This window comes from Aquila chrysaetos, chromosome 13, assembly GCF_900496995.4.
Source record: "Aquila chrysaetos chrysaetos chromosome 13, bAquChr1.4, whole genome shotgun sequence".
Taxonomy (NCBI): domain Eukaryota; kingdom Metazoa; phylum Chordata; class Aves; order Accipitriformes; family Accipitridae; genus Aquila; species Aquila chrysaetos.
In genome coordinates, this window is record NC_044016.1 from 25,638,402 (window position 1) to 25,659,442 (window position 21,041).

At 39.9% G+C, this 21,041-nt stretch overlaps 2 protein-coding genes across 9 annotated transcripts in view; one reads left to right on the forward strand and one right to left on the reverse strand.

Annotated features, from left to right (window-relative positions):
- The window catches only part of CNST (consortin, connexin sorting protein), a 55,232-nt gene extending 47,419 nt beyond the window's left edge, over positions 1 to 7,813 (reverse strand). Inside the window, exons 1-4 of one of the 8 annotated variants that reach the window (XM_041128491.1) lie at positions 7,621 to 7,813; positions 6,738 to 6,896; positions 5,646 to 5,742; positions 4,244 to 4,336 (exon numbers count right to left, since the gene is read on the reverse strand). The gene's annotated coding sequence lies outside the window, so the exon portion shown is untranslated. Of the gene's footprint in view, positions 1 to 4,177; positions 4,337 to 5,645; positions 5,743 to 6,031; positions 6,394 to 6,737; positions 7,386 to 7,620 lie in introns of those variants that run through there. The other 7 variants (XM_041128490.1, XM_041128492.1, XM_030036109.2 and 4 more) reach the window with 7 other exon arrangements.
- Positions 7,814 to 7,848: 35 nt separating this feature from the next.
- TFB2M (transcription factor B2, mitochondrial) lies at positions 7,849 to 19,175 on the forward strand. Its single transcript, XM_030036117.2, has 8 exons — positions 7,849 to 8,191; positions 9,197 to 9,285; positions 10,198 to 10,351; positions 10,754 to 10,902; positions 12,503 to 12,592; positions 15,180 to 15,242; positions 16,561 to 16,712; positions 18,141 to 19,175. The coding sequence occupies exons 1-8, from the start codon at positions 7,861 to 7,863 to the stop codon at positions 18,325 to 18,327; spliced, it is 1,215 nt and encodes a 404-aa protein (XP_029891977.1). The 5' UTR covers positions 7,849 to 7,860; the 3' UTR covers positions 18,328 to 19,175.
- Positions 19,176 to 21,041: the final 1,866 nt, after the last annotated feature.

Consider the following 21,041-nt stretch of genomic DNA (forward strand, 5'->3'; position numbering starts at 1 on the left):
TTGTCTGGGAACAAATAGTATCTTTTATTAGAACATACGACAGAGTTCAGATGAAAATTTCACACAAACAAGCTCTTTTTCACACTCAAAATACATAATGATCAGTCCCCCAAGTGTCTGAAAAGTTTTGGGTTTCAAGCTTCACTAGGACAAATTTCACTGAATGGTATAAGAGTAGAAGAGGACCTCACCACTTGATGCGTTCTTTTTTTGTTCTTGTCTTCAGCAAAACACCAGAACATCCCTCAGGTAAGGGTAGAAAGGCAGTAGAATAGACTGTTTTAGGAGGATAGAGAACTCTCATCACTGCAGCACTTTTATAAACAGTCTAGACAAACATTGGTCAGGAATAACCTATGAGTAACTGGTCCTGCCTTGGGATGCAGGAATCTCTTTTTAAGTCTTATGAGAAGTAATTTGCCTTTTTTGATTTTTATATTTTCCTTCTAATTGAACAACTCCCAGGTTGTAATTACACTTCAGAACATGTGTACAAATTTGATTACAAAGTATAACAAAAATTCAAAACTTCCTACTAGACAAATTCATGCATCTTTTCTAGGATGGGTACTTTTTTCTTATGCGGAGGTGGGGGGGGGGGAAGTCCTACAAATGAGTACAGACTACTTTATGAGAACTAATCAGATCAGCTCACTCTTATCCAAATCTTTACTTCACCAGGACCTGAGAAAGCTGATAGATCCTACCACCTCATAAGAGGTAGGTAAAAAGCGCACAATTATCTAAAATCCCTTGCAATCTCAGGTAACAACTTTAAACATATATGGAAAGGCAGAAATGACAGAAAACAGTCCCTTGAAATGGAGATGCAAGAAGAAAAAAAATCTAAAAATTGCCCATCTGAAGAAACAAGAGCGTTCAAGACTTTCTGACAGTTGAATTTCATAGTGAGATTGAATTCCATAATTTATACCTGAGAGATGAGCAAGTTTTATAGCCCTCATCAATACAAAGAAAATTAGCATGCTGAAAATATTCACTTAGGTCCTAAATCATATCAAGGCCAGAAGCAACCACAAATGGAATGGAAATCTGTCCATAAAATTTATGAAACAATTCTTGTTATCAAACCTGTTGGTCCAACCGGAACATTAATTAAGAACAGAGCTAATTGTTAGAGCTTCAATAACTGTCATCATTAGAGAATTAGAATATCCAGCAGCTCTAGCAAAACGTTGCATCAGTTGGTTTTGTATTTCAGAAGGGAAGGATGGTCTCATTTCTACATTATTCAGTGTCAGATACAAACAACTGAGATGAAATCCTTTCTTTGCTCTGAACCTTCTCCATGAAGTCAGTCAAACTGTTACACCATCTTTAATGCATTCCTTAAGTGCAAAATACTGCTTTATTTCACAGGGATGTAACAGATGAATACATTAAAAAGATTGTGAAATAGATATTGTGGTAAAGGGGACCATACAACGACTGTAAAGAGGTACAAAACAGACACTTAAATTTGATCAAGTTTTTTGCCCTTAAATGCATGAGTGAGAACTCAGTCGCGTATAAACCAGAAGGCCTATGTTAAACAAATCACTATCTCCCCAAAATTAATCACTGGTGTAACTTGATTGAAGTTAATGAAGCTGCGACCACTTAAACCCAGTGGTGAATTTAGCCCTGAGTGCTGTTTCAACTCTCCCCTTTCCAACAGGAAGTTATAAAGGTAATTCATTTCAGCTCTAATTGTGTAAATACATACTAGCTATATGAGCTGTCTCTAATAATTTACGCATACTTTTGATTAATAGATCTTGGAGAGGCTTTCTGAAGCACACAGTTATCAGTTTTTCTATTAGAATTTGAATGTGTGTAATACCTGAGCCTGTAAACAGAGATCTAATTTGTTTTAGATCAGTTTTTCAGAAAACTCTTATTATCAAGACCACTTTAAGTAGTAGCTTCCATTAAAAAAAGCATTTTTCCATTGGAAAGTCCCAAATATCACAAACATTAATAAAACCTAGCATCAGTACCGTAAGAGGGTAAAAACTAATTTCATTTAGAACCCAAACTAAGACAGTTTAAATTATACCGAGACAGGAGGAGATTTACAGCCTATAGAGACACTGAATGATTACTATTTCTCCTTGTACTAATGATGTCATATTTCAGTGCTAAAATAGTAGACTTTAATAGTCTTCCATGAGAAAAAAAGAAATCCACATAGGAAACTAAGCAGCTACCAAACAACAGTGGATAAAGGGTAATTTTATGTGCCAGCTGTCATAAAGTCTTCCTGAGATCAAATGTATAAGCTCTGCACTGTGAATGTCACTTTATTTTATAAAGACATGAATAAAGGAAGATGCCAAAATATACCGAACAACTTAGAAACTTGTAAGTTTTACAACAGATGCCCCCAATTTGTTTATTTTGCCATTAGTCAACTGTAACACTGTAACAACAGAATGAACAACACCTGAACTGTGATGCAGGTCCAGCTGAGATGTTGGTCTAAAGTGGTAAGATCATTACGCCCTCGCTTTGAGGCTAAAAGCACACAAAATTCCAAATTTTAACCATTAGAAAGAACCTCCAAAGTGTACACTACAAAATTCTATATTATTTCAATGACATATGCATCAACTGAACCTAAAAATCTTCCTAACATGCTCATGTTGTAATGATAAAACAAACACCAGGATTAGTTGTTTGTTTTTTTTTAAATCCCAAAGATATTCTGAATTAATCTCAATTTGTCCTGCAGGGTAATATTATTTTTCCAAACAAAATAAGAAAATTAAATGAATCCCATGGACAGAGAAAAGCAGTGTTAAAGCTCACATTATAAGGCTACACGTTAGCAATTCAGTTTGGACAGATGGAGCAGTGTATTGGAAAAAACAGTAGAAAAAACTTCACACTCCTAAGCAATTCTGTTCCTAAAAAGCAAGCGTGCAACACACCAAAATTTGTCTACAGAAATATTTGACGCTAACATCATTTCTCCTCTACACTTTCCTTCTAAGTCAGCAACACATTTTCAAAGACATCACAGTTATACAGTAAGTAGATAAATAAGTAAAAAAAGAGTAAAAAAATCTTTAGCATAACAAGCTCTTGAGCAAGATAACATTGCCAAAGCATTCAAAATAAAGACTTATAACAAGATATGCACACAAACACAGGCTGAGTGAATTTGAGTCAGTAGAATGTGCTCCTCAGAATTCAATGAAGAGGAGTTCTGAGAGAAGTAAACAGAAGATGCACCTATTTGAATGTTTTTACTCCTGTCCACAAAGATTTAATAGCACTTCTTTTTTGCATGCACACAAAAAGTATTTGCAGTAAATTTAGTGCTGACGAAAGATGCCAGATTGATAGCCCTAGGGACTGTGTTTCTCTGTATACACAGAACAGATATAGCACAGTGAGAAAGTTTGTACCCCTGCCAAAATGTCTTACGATACACAGCTTATGCAACAGTCTTCACACTACAGAACCCTTTGCCTCTCCACTGAAAATGTCAAAAATATTGCTGCTTAGTGTTCATTATAAGGGAAAATAAGATGTGGACACTGTTACTAGCATCAGTAGGGACAGAATTCAAGGCATCAGCTCATTTAAAAATGTTTATTTTTGTGCTGAATGGCTCTTTTGTCATCTGTGAACTTTGCTGCAGTGTTTGTAAGTCTGCAAAGTCAATCTGCACCTGGTGTGAAAGTGCTTTCCTATTAAACAGCATGTTATTACAACAGAAAAAATAGCAAAGGAGGAGTGGTTTAACTTTTTTTTTTTCCAAATAAGCTTATACTAACATACATGACCACACACCTACTGCTCAAAAACAATCTCAAAGGAGAACTAACTTGATAGTTTCACTTAATTGGTACCTGAGCACTCACTCTCCAGTGATCTGCACAACTGATCTAGCCCACTTTTAATGGACAGTAATTCCCTATTAATCAGGTTTTCAGCGCTAGGCTGGAAGCTACACTGTCACATGGAGCAGGCAGGCTTCCAAGGAACCCTGGATTCTTATTTCCCTTACTACTAATAGCTTGGCCAATAGCAAAAAAACCTCTACTCCCCACCCAGCCCCCCACCAAATCCAAGCGTCCAACCATTTTTCATTGTCAACAGATTATACCTAGAAAAGCAGTAAGTTAAGGTTTATAAAGCATAGTGGCTCTAAATACAACGTTGCTGACATTATAAAGACTGATTTTCACTTTGAAGGAAGATGTCCAATACAACCCACAGGTTGCAAACTTACTGGATCTCAAACCAGATTGTGGCATAGAATTAAATGCTACTTCAGTCCTTGAGACGTTTCCTTTGTGCAGGTATGGGCTTGGAGGGGGGGACACTGATGACAAGGGAATAGGACAAAAGAATGAGGCTACCTTCTGATTTTTAAAAAATAATTCTTCCTAGAGACTATTTTCCTGAGTGCACAGCGCTTACAGCACTTTCGAAGAAATCTCTTACCACTCCTCCTACTATTTTCCTTGGCCACCATCCAAAGTATTACAACAAGACTACCGAAGTATGCTGAATAAAATAAGTGAAAACAATAATTCTGTGACATCCTGCATCTCAGCAAGGCACAGAGACATTTCTGCCAATTCAAGCATGTAGCAGATTATTTTATTTTCACATTAGTGAAGCTAATATGTTTAAGTGATTATTTCAGCTCTTCTTTCTGAACATCAGTTCTGTTTTTTTTAAGCTTTTTTTAAAATTCACATTAAAGGTGGTATTTGGTAACAGGTAAGCCTTTCAATATATGCATAATTTAAAAAAAAGAACAATCAATATTAATAGTAAATCTTAAAATTTTACAATGAGTTAATGATAAAATGGGTTATGGCGAATAAAACAGAAACATAAAGAGTTTCTGAAACAATTATATGCTAACAAACTTAATCTGTATTCTGAGCAAAATAGGAGTCTCTAACAATAAGCATCACTAACAGGACAATAAAAATTATGATCCTGCAAATTTCCATTCACATACCTCTTGGGTTTTTTTCTGCAAGATGGGAATTCTACTGAATTTGTACTTAAAAATGAAGTATGGGCATAAGAGTTTAAAAAACTGACATTAAGATGTATGTACTACTGCAATTTTCCCCCTTACTTAGAAATGCTTGTCAATATTTACTATGGCTAAGTGGTTAATACATAGCAAAATAATACTAAAAGGCTAATGCTTTAATATTAACTTAAAAATTACACTTTAAATGGAGCCAAATAAAAGCAAATGCAGAAGACATGTAGAAGCATTGAGAAAAAAAAAAAAATCTCTTCACTGATCTTTTTGACCCATACAACTAATGAGCTCTTTTGGTTCAAGCATAGGCTGGAATCCAATCAAACAGGTAACCCTTCTGATTCCTTCTCTGATTCATTTAAAAAAACCAATAATTAGGAGGAAACAATAATTTCAGAGCACCCAACAATGCACTTAAATTACAAAGACATAAGGCTCTATGAGGTAAGACTGTAAATTCAAATATTACCATGTGGCACTAGCTGGATTAAATTAGAAAATATATGCCACAATCATCCATTAACTTAAAAATAACTGTTCAAATGTCCTTGAGATACACTTTAATGTATTAAACATTACATTCTGCATTGTAATTTCTAAACAAAAAATGTACAACACTTACCATTTTCCTAAGGTTTCATCAGTTTCTCAAGGATAATGACCAGGTCAGAAAGAGGTAGTCCTTTATGCATGCAAACTTCAGTATATATCTGGCAGTTCTAGGAAAAGAAAAAAAGAATCATAAATTTATCCTATAGGTATCTATGGTCCAATGCAGGTAAGTGCTAAGCTAAAGTAAATACAAATATGAAGAAAAGTGTACCATTCCTAGTGCATGAAGAATGTCAGGGCATTTTGGCTTTACTTAGCAAACACTTCTCTGAATAATCTCAATTACTCTGAACAGCCCATTCAAAGATGACCCTAGCACTCCTGAACACTCTGACTGGCAACAAAAAATTCCCAAATTTTTTAATTAACCTTAAAAATATATGGAATACAACACACGTAACCTTTCCGTGGCCATAGCTATCAATAAACTTTGATAAGGAATGCTGAATTAGGACATTACTAAACACTTGCTTTAAGAAAACCAAGTTCTGCTTGATGTTCTAAAAGTCCTATGAATTTCTGAATTATCAGACTAATTAATGAGAGGGAAAAAGCTATTAAAAACATAAAGTCCAGTTTAAAAATGGGTTGAGGTCTATCCCATCATCCAGCTGAACAGTCTGCCCATTTCCCTTAAGGCACAGGGAAGACTATTACAGCACTCAGTGTAAAAGAGCAGAGTATTTGAAAATAAATTGCAGATATGAAGAACTGCTGCATTCAACAAGGCATCTGCAATCTTTCCTAAATTCAGCCCAGCCCCTCCTCATGCCACATGCAGATCCACCAGAGAATAGCAAAGCCACAATTTTCTGTCCCAGGTTCTGTTTAATAGAGATACGTCAAACAAAATGACTTTGTTTAGTAAGTAGGCATGTGTCAATTTCTTACTTTACAAACCAAGTGAGATATAAGAAATTAAGCATTTTGCACAAAATCATATGGAAAGTCTACTTTTGAGCCATTAATTTGAAGACCAGTCTGCTCCATCATTGCCAGATCACTCTTGCCTTCTGCACAAACTAGACAGGGAGCAGGGAAACACGTTTGGGAGGATTCTCTCTCCCCTTTGCCAGAACTCTATCACACCACAGCCACTCACCTGCCACTGACAGGTTTTAGCACAGTATACCTGAAGGATGAACTCCAGTTTCACAGAACTTGAATACGTTTTGAAGATGATTCTAAAGTTATTTCTCGTTAAGGCATTAGGGAAATCGTTGAAAGGACATTGTCGCTGCTATTGAATTACTGGTTTTACCTAAAACGTAATTGCAAGACAGCATCGGGCAGAAAGAAGCCGAGAAGGACTGCTGTCGGAGATGGGCCGGAGCAGGATCCTGCACCTGCTGAAGGCAGCAGGGCGATACAAAGAACCGAGTCCCCAAGTGACTATTTAGCTGCAGACGCGGAGATCAAAGACTCCCGAGAAACACCCAGGCAAACCTCAAACTAAATACGTAGCTCCTGGGACTTCCACCAACAAACCGAGCAGACATCCCTCCACCGGCGCCCGGCAAAACGTTTCTTGCCGGCCGAAGCCTCCCCCGCTCCTCAACGACCAACCGCCGCCACACGACTTATCCCTTCGGTTCAGCCCCAGAGGTACCGCTCCGGGTGAAGGAACTGCAGCGCCGGCACCTGCCATCCCGGCTGAGGCGGGTAGAGAGCTCAGCCCGCCCTGCCTGGCCGGTGCTGGCCTCCCCGCGCCGCGGCCGTTTAACAGCCGCCCGCGCGCGCTCGCTCGGTCGCCTCACGGCGGAGCTTCGCCGCCGGGCGGGCGGCGGGAGGGTGCCGTCCCCGCCGCCTCGCAAGCCGAGGCGGCGGGGACGGCACCCTCCCGCCGCCCGCCCGGCGGCCCTCACCCCCGCCCCCCCCGCCCCGTAGTCCCCGGCCGCGGCCGGGACGAGCGGAAGGCGGCGGTGCGCGGCACCGGGGGAAACATCTCCCCTTCGCCTCCTGCGGATAAGCCCCCGTCAGCTCACCTCAGCTCCGTGACGGCTCGGGCGGCCGGGACGCGCCACCCGGCATGGCGTGGAGGCGAGGGGGATGGTCCTGCCGCGCCGCCGTTGCCGCAGGCTCCCGGCGGTGCAGGGCTGGCACCATAGAGAAGACGGCGGGACGAGAGACCTCCGACGATAGAGCGGAAGAGCGCTAGAGAGGCCGGGGAGAGGCGGAAGTGACGCTCCCGGTGCTGCCTAGCGCGGGTCGGTGGCGGCGCAGTGATGCTGGCAGGCCGGGCCCCGCCGGGCGCTGCGGGCTGCCGCCGTCTCCTGGCGGCGGCTCTGGCGGCGGGGCTGCGGCCGCTGCTGTGCGGGCTGCGGCCGTGCTGGGCGACAGCGAGGCGGGCGGCGGGGCAGTGGCCGAGCCCGGGCCTGCGGGTGCCGGAGGCGGCGGAGGCGGAACGGCTGGTGCAGCAGGCGCAGCAGCTGCAGCGGATCCGCGCTCCGCTCCGCCGCTTCATCGCCTGCCCGCAGTTAGCGCGCACCGTGCAGCGCTGCCTGCAGGGCGGAGCTAGTCCCGGCCCCCGGCCCGTCCTGCTCGAGTGCGCGCCCGGTAAGCTGCCCCGAGGCTCCGGCCGTCCTTCCTCCACCCGCCTTCCCGCTGCCCTCCGGCGGTGGGCCTCTCTGGGGCTGAGGCGTCCCCGGGGCCGCCGGGACGCGGCGCTGCTCGGCGCGCCCCAGTGACCTTGTGGGGTCAGCGTCAGCTGCCGCCCTCGCCACCGGCGGTATCGGGCCCCCGACACTGCTCTTCGGGGGCCGCGGAGAGGTGGTGGTGCTGAGGTAGGGGGACGGGGCCCTGCCTCGCCCGGGATTTCGGGTGGGGGTGGCGGCTCCGTTCCGCGGCGGCGCTGCCCGGGCCCTCCAGGACGGGATCCGTGCTGGGGGGCTGCGCCGGCCGCCGCCCTAGTGTCCTCCTGGGCGGGCGTTGGCGACCGCCAAGTCCGTGTGGGTGCCGCGGCACTGCGGTATGCCTGGGGCGGGTGGCGAGGGGGGTCCGTTTACACAGAGCTTTGCGGGGAATGAGTGAGTGCTCAGCCTGGAGACTTGAGTCGCTGGTGTTAAAACTTTGCTATAGAGGTAGTAAAGATGTAAATTTCTGTCCTGGTAATATTCTTGGTTTTGTAGGTGAACTTTATCTCTTGTCAGCAAATGCGTGCCTAAGGCTGTGGGCCATTATGCAGCTAGCCCTCTGCAGTTACTTAATATTTTTTTACATTTCTGCAGAGGGTATTTTACCTGTAGAGATCATATGGGTAAGGTTTCAAGGTATATTTCAGCTGGCAGAGGAAATAGCAGTAGAAATATTTGAAACATTATATCTAACGTTCCTCCCTATCTGACTGTAATGCTGTGCTTAGTGTAATTCACTGAGCAATCTCAGGCAGGCTGCATGTAAATGTTTTTTCTAACTCTTGTTTTGAAGTGTGTTTAAACAAACACAAGTTATCTCCTGTTGAAGGTGGTATGTCCCAAGTGTTGTGTTGGTAAAATCACTAAAGGAAAATCACTTAGAAAAAAAGTGCTTTTTAAATTATTTTTTTTTGTTTTCCCCCTTCAGGTCCTGGAATCTTGACCCGAACTCTGCTCAATGCAGGTGTTAGAGTGGTAGCTCTGGAAAGCAACTCAGCTTTTCTTCCAAACTTACAGGTACACTTTTGATTTGGTAGCACATTTCTAAAACTTAAAGGGGAAAAAAAGAAATTAACTTACAATTGGATCAAAAAGGAATTAGCTAGTGATTGTTACTTGTAACATCTGAAATAACACTTAATAATAGTAAGTATTGTTTGGTTTTACATTGCGTGTTCAGCAACACACTTTTATAATCAATTGATTTGATATTTTGTGTATGTAGGAATTCAAGTTCATAGTCTTCCTATGAATAGTTTCATGCATAAATTTGAGGCTAATACTAATCAGAGTCATTGTAGTTTTGTGTGTTTAAGCAAGATGTCTGTATGTAGCTTTAAGAAATCTTAAAAATAGTCTTGGTTATTCTGATTATCTCATGGTATTATTTAATCTGTTGTCCTGCAATTGACTGGTAACATTAAGACACTTACGTGTGTTGTACTCTTCTGTTCACCTTGGCTTTGTGTGGATTCAAAGGTGGTCAGACATAGAGCTGCAGAAGTTGCACTAGAAGGATTGTGTTACAGTGCTGTAAAGTAGAGGTTTGGAACCAAAGACTCCCACCTGACTTAAAATGTGTATAAAAGGCATTCTGTCTGCATATATGAAGAATTGCAGTTGCAAATCATTAAATGCAGTGGTTTGCTTAGTTGAGTATAGCTTTTTTTGCAAAACATTGCAGAACATTTTACTAATTTAAGAATGTGTTTTAAAGCTCCAGTTGAACAGCACAAAAATGTCAAAATGTCCTGCACAATGAAGGAAGCTATTCTTTTTATCAGCTGTAAGAAGCAGCTCTGAGATTTGACTCTTGTTAACTAGGTAACAATTTTAGGTAGTGCTTGAACGTTTTTTTGTTTGGGTTGGGTGTTTTGCAAGACAGGTTACTGCATCCAGATTTCTTCAGCTGAAACTAATTTTATTCAGTCCCTAGAGAATAGCCTGGATGGACAATTAAAGGTAATTTATGGTGACTTCTTCAGACTGGATCCTTTGGTGACTGGAACAGTGAAACCACCTGCTATGTGTTCTGACAAACTCTTTGAAACCATGGGTGTAGCAGCAGTTCCTTGGAGGGCAGGTATGTGTATATGATCAAACATGTTACAAATACATTTGAAGGGTGCATAGGCAGTTTGGCAAAATCTTTGGGATTTGCTTGAGGTATATGTTCTATTTAATATATATGCTGGATTAATGGATGCCATTTCCTACATTTCAGCTTTATCTAGGTTCTTGATAGCTTTAAAAAGCCCTTGTGGAAATATGAAATCTCAGGTATTTGCTTGCCTTTATTAAAGGTTTAGTCTAATGCAAACTGGGCTAAGCTTTGACTAAAGCTTGAATTGTATTAGATTATTGAACAACATGAACTGACAGAGTTTCTTTTCTCAGTTGTTTGTAGTTTAAACATCAGCATTAATGAGATTGTCTAGTACATACTGCAAAATTTTAAAGATACTTTTACACACTATTGAAACAGATGTACCTCTGAAAATTTTTGGAATCTTACCACAAAAAAAGGAAAGGAACACACTTTGGAGGCTTCTTTTTGCCCTGTATGAATGCAGTTCCATATACAGATATGGAAGAGTAGAACTCAACATCTTTATAAGTGAAAAAGAGTACAAGGTATGTGTAAGAGATTTTACAGGTAGTGAAGAATAAGTAGTGCTTCACAGAACACAAAAACATTTATATTGTATAGTTACTGTTTTTGCTAGTGAATTTCTTTTTTCTGGCAGAATTTTTAAGTCTTGTCTGTTTCCTACTTGTTGTCTTTATGCAGTAGTAGCACTGTCGAGAAACATTCTGTTGTCACATAACCACAAATCTTACAAATGTGAAGACTGGTCCTTGAGAAGGATATGCAGCAGCAGACTAGCTGCTTTCCATTGTAACTTGTGAGGTGCTTAAATTCTGTAACGTGCTTTTGCAACAAAATTGTTTACTAGTTGCAGGTAATAGTCAATGAAGGCTGAATTCAAAATGCCTTGTGAAGAGGATTGAGAGTTACTAAATACCATACTCAGGTGCTTGTCCTCTTGGTCCACTTTTGTATGCAGTACTGAAAAAAACAGGCAAAATATGAGTGATTTACACACCTTTTTATTAAGGTTCTGTACACTAAGGTGCAGAGCAGCTTTCTGGGTTATGTGTTCCTAATTTACGCTTTCCCAAACCTCTAGAACTGTACTTATAGTTCAAGGGTACCCTTTCTTTCTGCGAAACTGTGAGGTTCATACAGAGCCACAAACCTTTAATTACTTGAAGTAAGCAAAGACTTCCAGGTGTGCTTACACAACCTGTGTTGTGTCTAACAGCCTACTGAAAAAAATTAAAAGTCTTAAGTATATTCTTCTGTGAAATGACAGGTTGGCCCCCACTGAAATATCCACTTAAATGGTATGTTTTTAATGGCCAGGTTTTTGAGTAAATAGTGGGCAGCCTATTCATTTAATGCAGTCACTGTTTTTCTTCACCAAGTTTTCTGGTTTTATTGTGAACCCTGTTAAATGAGAGTTGTATACCTAAGTAAAAGCAATTGGAACCTTCTTTTAGTGGGCACTGTTGGTTCCTTTTTGGTTTGGGGGTTTTTTTGGGGGTTTTTTTTTTTTTGGTTGATCATATGACGAGGCTCTCTAAATCTATTATGAGAAGTTAAATCTCCCTGCTACTATTTACTTCTTCTTGCCCTGATTGAGAAAAACCACAAGTTTTTCTTTTTTTCTTGCCCTGAGAGTTGTCTGATGTGTAACATTGATCAGGATGATGACTGCACAAGCTGTTTAATGTTCAGTGAGGTCACCTGGTATTTTGCTTACTCTGCCTGTGTGTCTTACTGGGAATATTATCTTATCAATGTGACCTGATAACTCTGCCTGTGTTATGGTTTTTATACAAAATATGATCTATTTCTCTTCTGTGTGAAACTTCCCTGCCTTAAAAAGGACCAGAAAGTATAACCTGGAAATTCCTACACAGTTCAGTTATCCAAATAACTGCTGCAAAGAAATACTTAGACTGCCATAATGTCTTCTAATCATGTGTTCTGACAAGATGTACTAAAATAGCACAAAGTATGTATTTGAGGCCTAATGTAACTTCACCTTGGAATTTTAGATTTAATTATGAATTTCTTACCACTCATTATATATATAAGGATTTTGCTTAGATAAAGAGGGAATCTTAGTTTTGCAACAAAAATGCTCTTTCTTTGCCATTTTGTTAGGTATTAACAGCAAAGCCTGGGGAAGTGAGGGCTTACCAAGCACTTACTATACTTTGGCAAGTAGGATGTGAAATTCAGCTATTGCACATGGTAAGTTTTTTTGTACCAGCTGACATAGTCTAATGCTATGGACATGTTTTTAGAAAGGGTTTATAGTGTTTCACTATCGTAAACTAATTGAAAGCTAATTTGACATTTTAATTAGTTGGAGACCTATTGAAAACTTCTGGATGTAAAAACCTGAAGCAGTCATGTTTTGTGTAAAACTTTCACTTAATCAGCATCGTTATTAACTATGAAGTCAGTATTTTCATTACAAGCCACTGTACTCAAAAACATTTATTCTCACAAGCTGGTAGATATAAAAGAGATGTTTGTGCAACAGGTAAGTCTCTTCCATCTTGCTAAGGGTTGTGTGAGGCTAGAAGGCTGCTCTTCCAATCTGTCATAGTCTGCTCTTTGTTATGTCCTCTGCATTTTGCAATCATGTATGCTTTTGACTTCCTGACCTGTGTTCAGTAGAAATTTTTTTTTTTTTTAAGTCTTGGTGCCTTTACGTTCCAAGCAGGCCTGCTTCTCCTGCTAGTCAATAACTATCCTACCTTGTCAAACATGCTATGTTTTAGTTCTTGAAAGTTTTTTTATGTTGCCCCCCCCCCCCCCACCTCCACATGAGCACATGGCCATGAACTTTCACTTACTTTATGCTTTTTAGATTTATCTTTGTGCTCTGTTTTTCAAGTAACCTACTTTCATAGTTTAAATGTTTCCCTAATCTAAAATTAAAAGTTTCTCTATCTATTGTCTTCCAAATACCTTATGCCATGAGGTATATATTAAGGTAAATATTAAGGAGTTGAAGAATAAGATGATACTTGTTGGAGATGGTCATCTGACTAATGGAGATGAAAAAAAAGCAGAGGCATTCCATGCCTTTTTTGCCTCAGTCTTTAATAATACTGATCAACCTTGGGCTGCCCGGTCCCCTGAGTCAGAGGAACACAAGTGTGGGAACAGTGACTTTCCATTTGTGGACACTGAAATTTTAAGGGACCAGATGTATCAGCTGAATGTTCACAAGTCCATGGGGCCTCATGGGATTCATCCCAGAGTACTGAAGGAGCTAGCGGATGTTATGGCAGGACCCCCCTCGATCACCTACCAAAGGTCTTGGGAGTCTGGGGAGGTCCCCGCTGACTGGAAGCTAGCCAACGTTATTCCAATCTACAAGAACGGTTTGAGGGAAGACCCAGGGAACTAAAGACCTGTTAGTCTAACATCAATACCTGGAAAAATTATGGAAAAGATTATACTGGGTACTACTGAAAGGCATTTAAAGGCTAATGCAATCATCAGACACAGTCAAGATAGGTTCACAAAGGGAAAGTCCTGCTTAACTAATTTGATATCCTTCTATGATAAGGTCACCCACCTAGTGGATAAAGAGAAGGCGGTGGATATAGTTTTTCTGGATTTTAGTAAGGCTTCTGATACTGTCCCTCACAGCATCCTTCTGGACAAGCTGTCCAACTGCAGGATGAGCAGGTTCATGGTGTGCTGGGTGGAGAACTGGCTCAACAGCAGGGCTCAAAGGGCTGTAGTGAATGGGGGCTACACCTGGCTCGTGACCAGTCACCAACGGTGTTCCTCAGGGTTCAATTCTAGGGCCGTTCCTGTTCAATATATTTATCAACCATCTGGATGCAGGAGTTGAATGCACCATTAGCAAGTTTGCTGATGATACCAAACTGGGAGGTGCTGTTGACTCTCTTGAGGAACAAGATGCCTTGCAGAGGGATCTAGATAGATTGGAGCATTGGGCAATGACTAATGGGATGAAATTTAACAAGTCTAAATACTGGATTCTGCACCTAGGATGGAGTAATGCTGGGCACGAGTATAAATTGGGAGAGGATTGGCTGGCAAGCAGCCCTGCAGAAAGGGATATGGGGGGCTGGTTGACAGCAGGCTCAGTAGGAGTCAGCAGTGTGCCCTGGCAGCCAGGGGGGCAAACCACATCCTGGGGGGGGGGGCATCAAAGACAGTATAACCAGCTGGTCAGAAGAGGTAATCATCCTGCTGTGTTCAGCATTGGTGCAGCCTCACCTTGAATACTGTGTGCAGTTCCGGGCCCCACAATTTAAGAAGGTTGTAAAGGTCCTTGAATGCATCCAGAGGAGGGCAAGAAAGCTGGTGAAAGGGCTGGAAGGAATGTCGTATGAGGAGCAGCTAAGGACTTTGGGCTTGTCTAGTTTGGAGAAGAGGAGGCTGAGGGGCGACCTCATTGCTCTCTACAGCTTCCTGAGGAGGGGAAGTGGAGTGGGAGGTGCTGATGTCTTCTCCCTGGTATCCAGTGATAGGACGTGTGGGAGCGGTTCAACGCTGTGCCAGGGGAGGCTTAGGCTGGACATTAGGAAGCATTTCTTTACCAAGAGGGTGGTCAAACACTGGAACAGGCTTCCTAGAGAGGTGGTCAGTGCCCCAAGCCTGACAGTGTTTAAGAGGCATTTGGACAATGCCCTTGATAACATGCTTTAATTTTTGGTCAGCCCTGAATTGGTCAGGCAATTGGACTAGATGATCATTGTAGGTCCCTTCCAACTGAAATGTTCTGTTCTGTTCTATTTTATTCTATTCTATCACTTTAATTCTGTAATGTATTTGCTCCCTCCCATAGGAACCTTGGTCATCATTTGTAACTAATTTGAAAAATGGGGGACGGGCACTACCAAAAAGCACGGTAAGATCATTGTGTGCACTTTTCTCCTTTTGGAGATGCAGCTAAACCACTTTTAATTAAAGGTTAAAATAACTTCATAACAGCATTTACACATGTATTTTTTAAGAAGTGTTCTTCTGATTAAAATTTAGAGGCAGCATGTAGATGTATCAGAAGTGGGGTGAAGAATTGCTATTAGCTTAGAAACTGAAGTAAACTAGTATCTTTATTGTCTGTGATGGAAAAAATGTAGTGAATAAACAGCATAAAGGGACGTGAACAGGTAAAGTCTTTTTCAAAAGAAGTTACTGACAGGGTCACATCTACCTGCTTGAACAATACAAGTGTTACCACAATTAATAGCACAATCAGTACACTGCTCATTTTGATTACAGTGGTCATTCACTTGTCCAGTGTAGATTCCATGTGCTAGTTAATTGCTGAAAAGTGCGAGTCTCAAAACCCTAAATTTGAGAAGTGGAAAAATACCTTGTATAAAGTTCTTTATTTTTCTCTTTTAGAGAAGTAATGATGTTCCTTTGTATAATATATTTCTATTTAATACCAATAATATAAAAGCATGTTTACTTAATATTTGGTTTTACCTTCCTCAGGAGACTGCTACGGTAGTATATTGAGTGTTGTTTGAAATGTTACTGCGCAATATAAATGACTATAAGTGAGTGTAAGTGACTGGGTGTGCCTTACACACTTAGGCGTGTTGCTGTAAAGCCATGTAGAGAGGCATATCAGGTGGATTATGTAAGATGTATTGTGACAGCCTTAGGAGAAGTACAGATGTGAGATCTATTGGATGATATATCCATTGCTGGCGATACAGAAGCACGTTCATTTCAGTTAAAAGACTCCGCTCCCTCCCAATTTCATAAAATCCTCAAGTTGCAGTATTGTCTTAGTGTTGCACTCAAATAATTCCATCTTTATATACAAAAGGCAGGTAGTTGAAATGATCTGATCCGATACCTTGCATAGTATAGGAATACTATAGGCCATATAATCTCTTGAGAACTCACATCAAGCCTGTATTGTCTATTTCACCTAAGAAAGTTCAGTCTTAAAAACTAAAAATAAACCCAAAGTGATAGTATGTCTGTTGTGTTTTCTAGTTCCTTTCCTGTTTGAGGGGTAGGGGAGGTAAAGCATCTTCATTATAGAACAGAATTTTAATGCCTCAGCTTCCAATTAAGTCATCTTGTTAAGACTTCTAAAACTCTTTAAGAAATGTTACCGGTGGCACAGATGAAATGCTTTCTCTTAGCTAAAGACAGACACTGTCTTAAAAATGACTTCTCAATGACTTGTATTGTTTTTCTTGCAGTGGCTGCCAAATGACCATTTATGTTTGGTACGACTGACTCCTCAGCAAAATCTATTTACAGGAGGCTTGAAGCCCACAAATTCATCTACCTTTATTTTCATGGTGAAACAGTGTCTTGCTAGACCTAGGTCTAGACTTACTGATAGATTAAAGTAAGTAAGAAAGAATTATAGTTTTTATACTTCAGAGAAATATAGGAGAATATTAAAATATTCTCAAAGCAGTACTTATGTGCAGCTGAAATACAGCTGCCTTTTTTTTTTAATAAATTATCTACATGTAGAATAGATGATTTCATTTTTGCAACCCACAGTACAACATTTTGGGGACTGTTCCTGGCCTGTATTCACAGATGGTGAAAACTTGAGGTTTGACAGGAAGGTCGACTATTATTTAGAATGTAGATGTGCAGTAATTGTCTGTACCTCCCATGGAGATGAGGTCATGTATCTACAAGAAGTTTTCATTCACTTTACAGACATAATAGAAACGTCACCAAGGGTTTTGCAGGTATAGAAATGAAAAGCTGAAAAAGAGTTTCAGTTTATAACAGACATCAAAGTAACGCTAATGAAAACAGCTGAACGTTATCAAAGGTGGAGTGGGGATGTCCTCAAGTGGCTTTCTGTTATCTAATTAAAAAATTAGGCTTTAGACTTATTTGCCAATTATGCAACTCTCTTTAATTATTCTTTTTGGTATTACATTGGAGCTATTCACTTTGCTTTATGATCAGATTTCCATTTCCCATAAACGGGAAATGTTTGCAGTCTGGAAAGCATTGACTTCAACTTCTTAATGAAAATAATTAATATCTTTCTCATTTGCTGGTAGTAGTTTATAGAATTTAATTTCCAGGAAGAAAAAAAAAAAGCTAATAATTTCCAGTAACTCATTTAGCAAAGACAAGTGCAAAGAGCCTTAATGGTTTTCTTTCTTAAAGCTCAGTGGTGGTACCTAATGTCCCCTCGATCCTTCAGTCAGGAAGTGGAGCTAACCTTGAAGGCTTCTAATGTGCATCTTCTGTGTATTCATACACCCTTTTGTTGTCTGGGAAATAGTTAATGTACATGCACATTTTTAAAAGGTCTAGCTTTCATAGCAATGATGTAGATGGGGAGACAGTGGATACGTCTGTTTATATAGAGAAGAAAATACCTGGGAGGTATAAGCCATACTAACTCATGCTATACTGAATCATCCTCTTGAAAATGACCTTGGCTTTAATTTCCCAGGCATTGAAGAATAACCCCTTTGTATGCTGTAATGCCTGTTACTGACTTACGCAGTTGGGGCAGAGGAAGGAGGGAGGGCACCCACCCTCTAAGGAGGAGGCTTATGTGGTTTGGTATTGTCTATGTCTGCTGGGGGCTTTATTTGGTATTTATATGACTTATTAGCAGAGGTTTCTTCCTGTTTGCAGTATGGATTGAAAATAACTTGTGTTGTAGGAAGATGTTAACTTCTAGAAGCTAAAAAGAGTGAAATGGACCTTCAGATACTGTTTCTTGCTCTTTAATTTTTCACAGAAAGAAATGCTCCCATGATTATTTTTTTTTTTGTGTGTGTGTTTGTTTCAGTTCATGGAGCTTGGACAATGGTGGCAAATTACTGAGAGAGCTAGAAATTCCAGACAATGCTGAAACACGTAACTTATACCCAGAAGACTATAGGCGTCTTTTCGAGGCCTTGCAAAACTCTAATATGTTTACTGAAACCTGGTTCCATGATGAAGTCTTGGACAGTATAAGGAACATAAACTTATAAATCTAAAGCTGCTGTCTTTTGGAAGATCACCTTTGCTTCTGGAAGATTACTTTGATAAGAAATGATTTAAATAAAATCGGAGATACTCCTAGCGAGATGATTTCCTGTCCAAACAGGAAAATAAATTTAGCAAGTAACAAGACCCCTTCTACACAGGATGAAAATAACGGATTCACAGTTAATTGATCACAGGCTTATCTAGAATGGACAAACTTGCATCTTTTCCAGGAGCATATTAGTGACCTGCTGCTTTTGGATGTACCACTTAAATGGAACTTTTTGTTATGCTGCTGTATATTTACAACATTTGAAAAAAACAAACCAGACCGAATATGGTTATTTGTGTGGTTTGTATTTTAGTGCTCAGTGATTTGAATGCCCTTTCACAGATTCCCAGAATACATAGGTCTTTACAACCACTGAATCTGTTATATTTTCTCCTGATCTAAAAACCTTGCATTCTAAAGTCAACATAATATTAATAAATCAATAGCAGTAGGTTAATAGAAGACAAGGTAATCAGAGTTGGTTTTTTTTCACTAAAGATTGTTATATCTCTGGAGAAAAAAGTCGTAAATTCTTTCTTTTGAAAATTTGAAAAGAACATTGGGCAGCCTGTTCTAGTTTATAATACACAAACACCTATATGCGTATAGGCTTTATCTTATTTTAGGTCTAAAAATAAAGTCACCAGAACATTGAGTGCTATATAAACAATTTGGGGGGTGGGGGGGGGAATAATCTTACCTGCAACCTTTATCAATATGTATTGTTTAATGTGTATTATATGTACAAAATAACTTACTTCACAACCATATACTATTAAAATTTTCTTTTTAGCCATAGTACTCCATGCAACCTGTTCCTAGTTTCTCTTCCTGTCTTACCATGTAACTGTTCTCTTGTTGTCTGCTAGTGCTGGCAGGCTGTACTGATTTGACGTTCTATGCTATCTCCTCTGGGAAGAGCTATGGCCAAAACCATGCTTTTTTAGCAGAGCACGAGTTAATAAAATACCTTTTTGGTAAAGGCTGAGCTATTTTCAGGCTTTGGAAAACAGCAGTGACAGAAACAATGCAAACACAGAATTGTGTATCTTAAGCATAGTGTGAGGTATAGATGTGACAAGCATTCATCTCTGTCTTCCTCCTGCAGGTCCGGCTGCAGAAAAAAAGCTGACTTCAAGCAGCCTCAGTTCACTCTGCTAGCTAGGCTGCAGTTACCTGTTTAAGCTGCTGATAAGACTTTGCAATGTTATGATGAAACTACTGGAAAGGCTGAGGTTTAATTTGCAGTCTGTCTCAGAGCATTACCGGTGTTCTGGTGTAGGTCGTGAAGATTTGAGGCTTGCTTTCTGTTTACATCCCTTACTGTTTCAGATAATTTGCGTTATAGATTGACCATGAATGGCAAACTTGCATTAACAGAAGCAATTTCACCTTTTTTCAGTCTCAGTAGATGGTAACTGTCTTATCTACTGGTCTACAAGAATGCAGTGTCTCCTGGGCTGATCACTCCCCACCACCACTACTACCTTGAATCAAATACCTTGCTCTTGTTGCAGCAAGATGTCTTATATCAACATACCAGGAGAAGTATTCAATGCATAAAATATAAGACCACCACTATCTATATTTTAACTCTGTTGCTGATAACATTTCAAACATGAACTGAAAAAAAAAATTACGTGCTGTGAATTTTTTTTTGATGCTGTTGGAAAACAGCATTTGCTGAGCCAATGCAGAGACTCCCAAGGTAACAGCAGGAGTGTGTAAGTGAAAGGAATATTTTGTAACTGGGGACTTGAAATGAGGAGATTTAATGCTAACCAGGACTCTGCCATTAAGTCTAAGCAATATGTTTAGCCCTGATCACAAATGTGAAATAAAGAGAACAATGGCTGTCATTGTAAAAATGGTTTTGGTATTGATGGAAGAGATGGAAAAAAAAGTGAAAATTACTGATGCACGTAAATAAATAGGAGGGAGTGAAATTGAAATAAGTCTATGGATTTGATTAATTGATGCTATCCACTCAGTACTTCCTACTGTTGCAGGTTTACAGCTTCTGTAGGATAGTGTTGAATGCAAACTTTCACTGAAATTTTAAATTGTATATAAAGGCTTCTCATGCATTTTTGTTATGATTTTTCACCAACCCTGTACTACTTGTGTTCCTTTCCTTTGCATATCTGCCTTTGCTATATCCCTCGATATGTTGATGGAGAATGGACCCAACATCTCTTCACTTATTTTTGATTCATGTAAATGCAAAGACAGAACTTGCAACTAGGAAAACAGTATATAAATTTAGGTTAATATTTACAGTTTAATTACCCTCAAAAATGCTATTCAAAGATGAAACAAAACTGCAAATTCACTCAAAATTTAAAATGCTAGACCTTCTCAGAAGATCTTCATGCTAACTTTGAGACCAAAAGATTTACAGGAACTGCTTTTCTATCATGGTGGGATAGCAAAGTTTCCTATTTCTGAAAGTGCGTTAATTTGCAATAGAGTTACTGTGCCAGATACAGTAAGTAATAATAAGTATTTTGAAACTAGCACCAACATTTGAAAGTGTTGCACAATTCACGTTTTTTTTTACATAGTTTTGTGTTATGACAATATTTATATATAAGATACAAAATAATAGATTTTAAAAATTAAATTAATTAGCTGTAAGCTTTTGGGCAGATTGATTTCTTCCCGTGT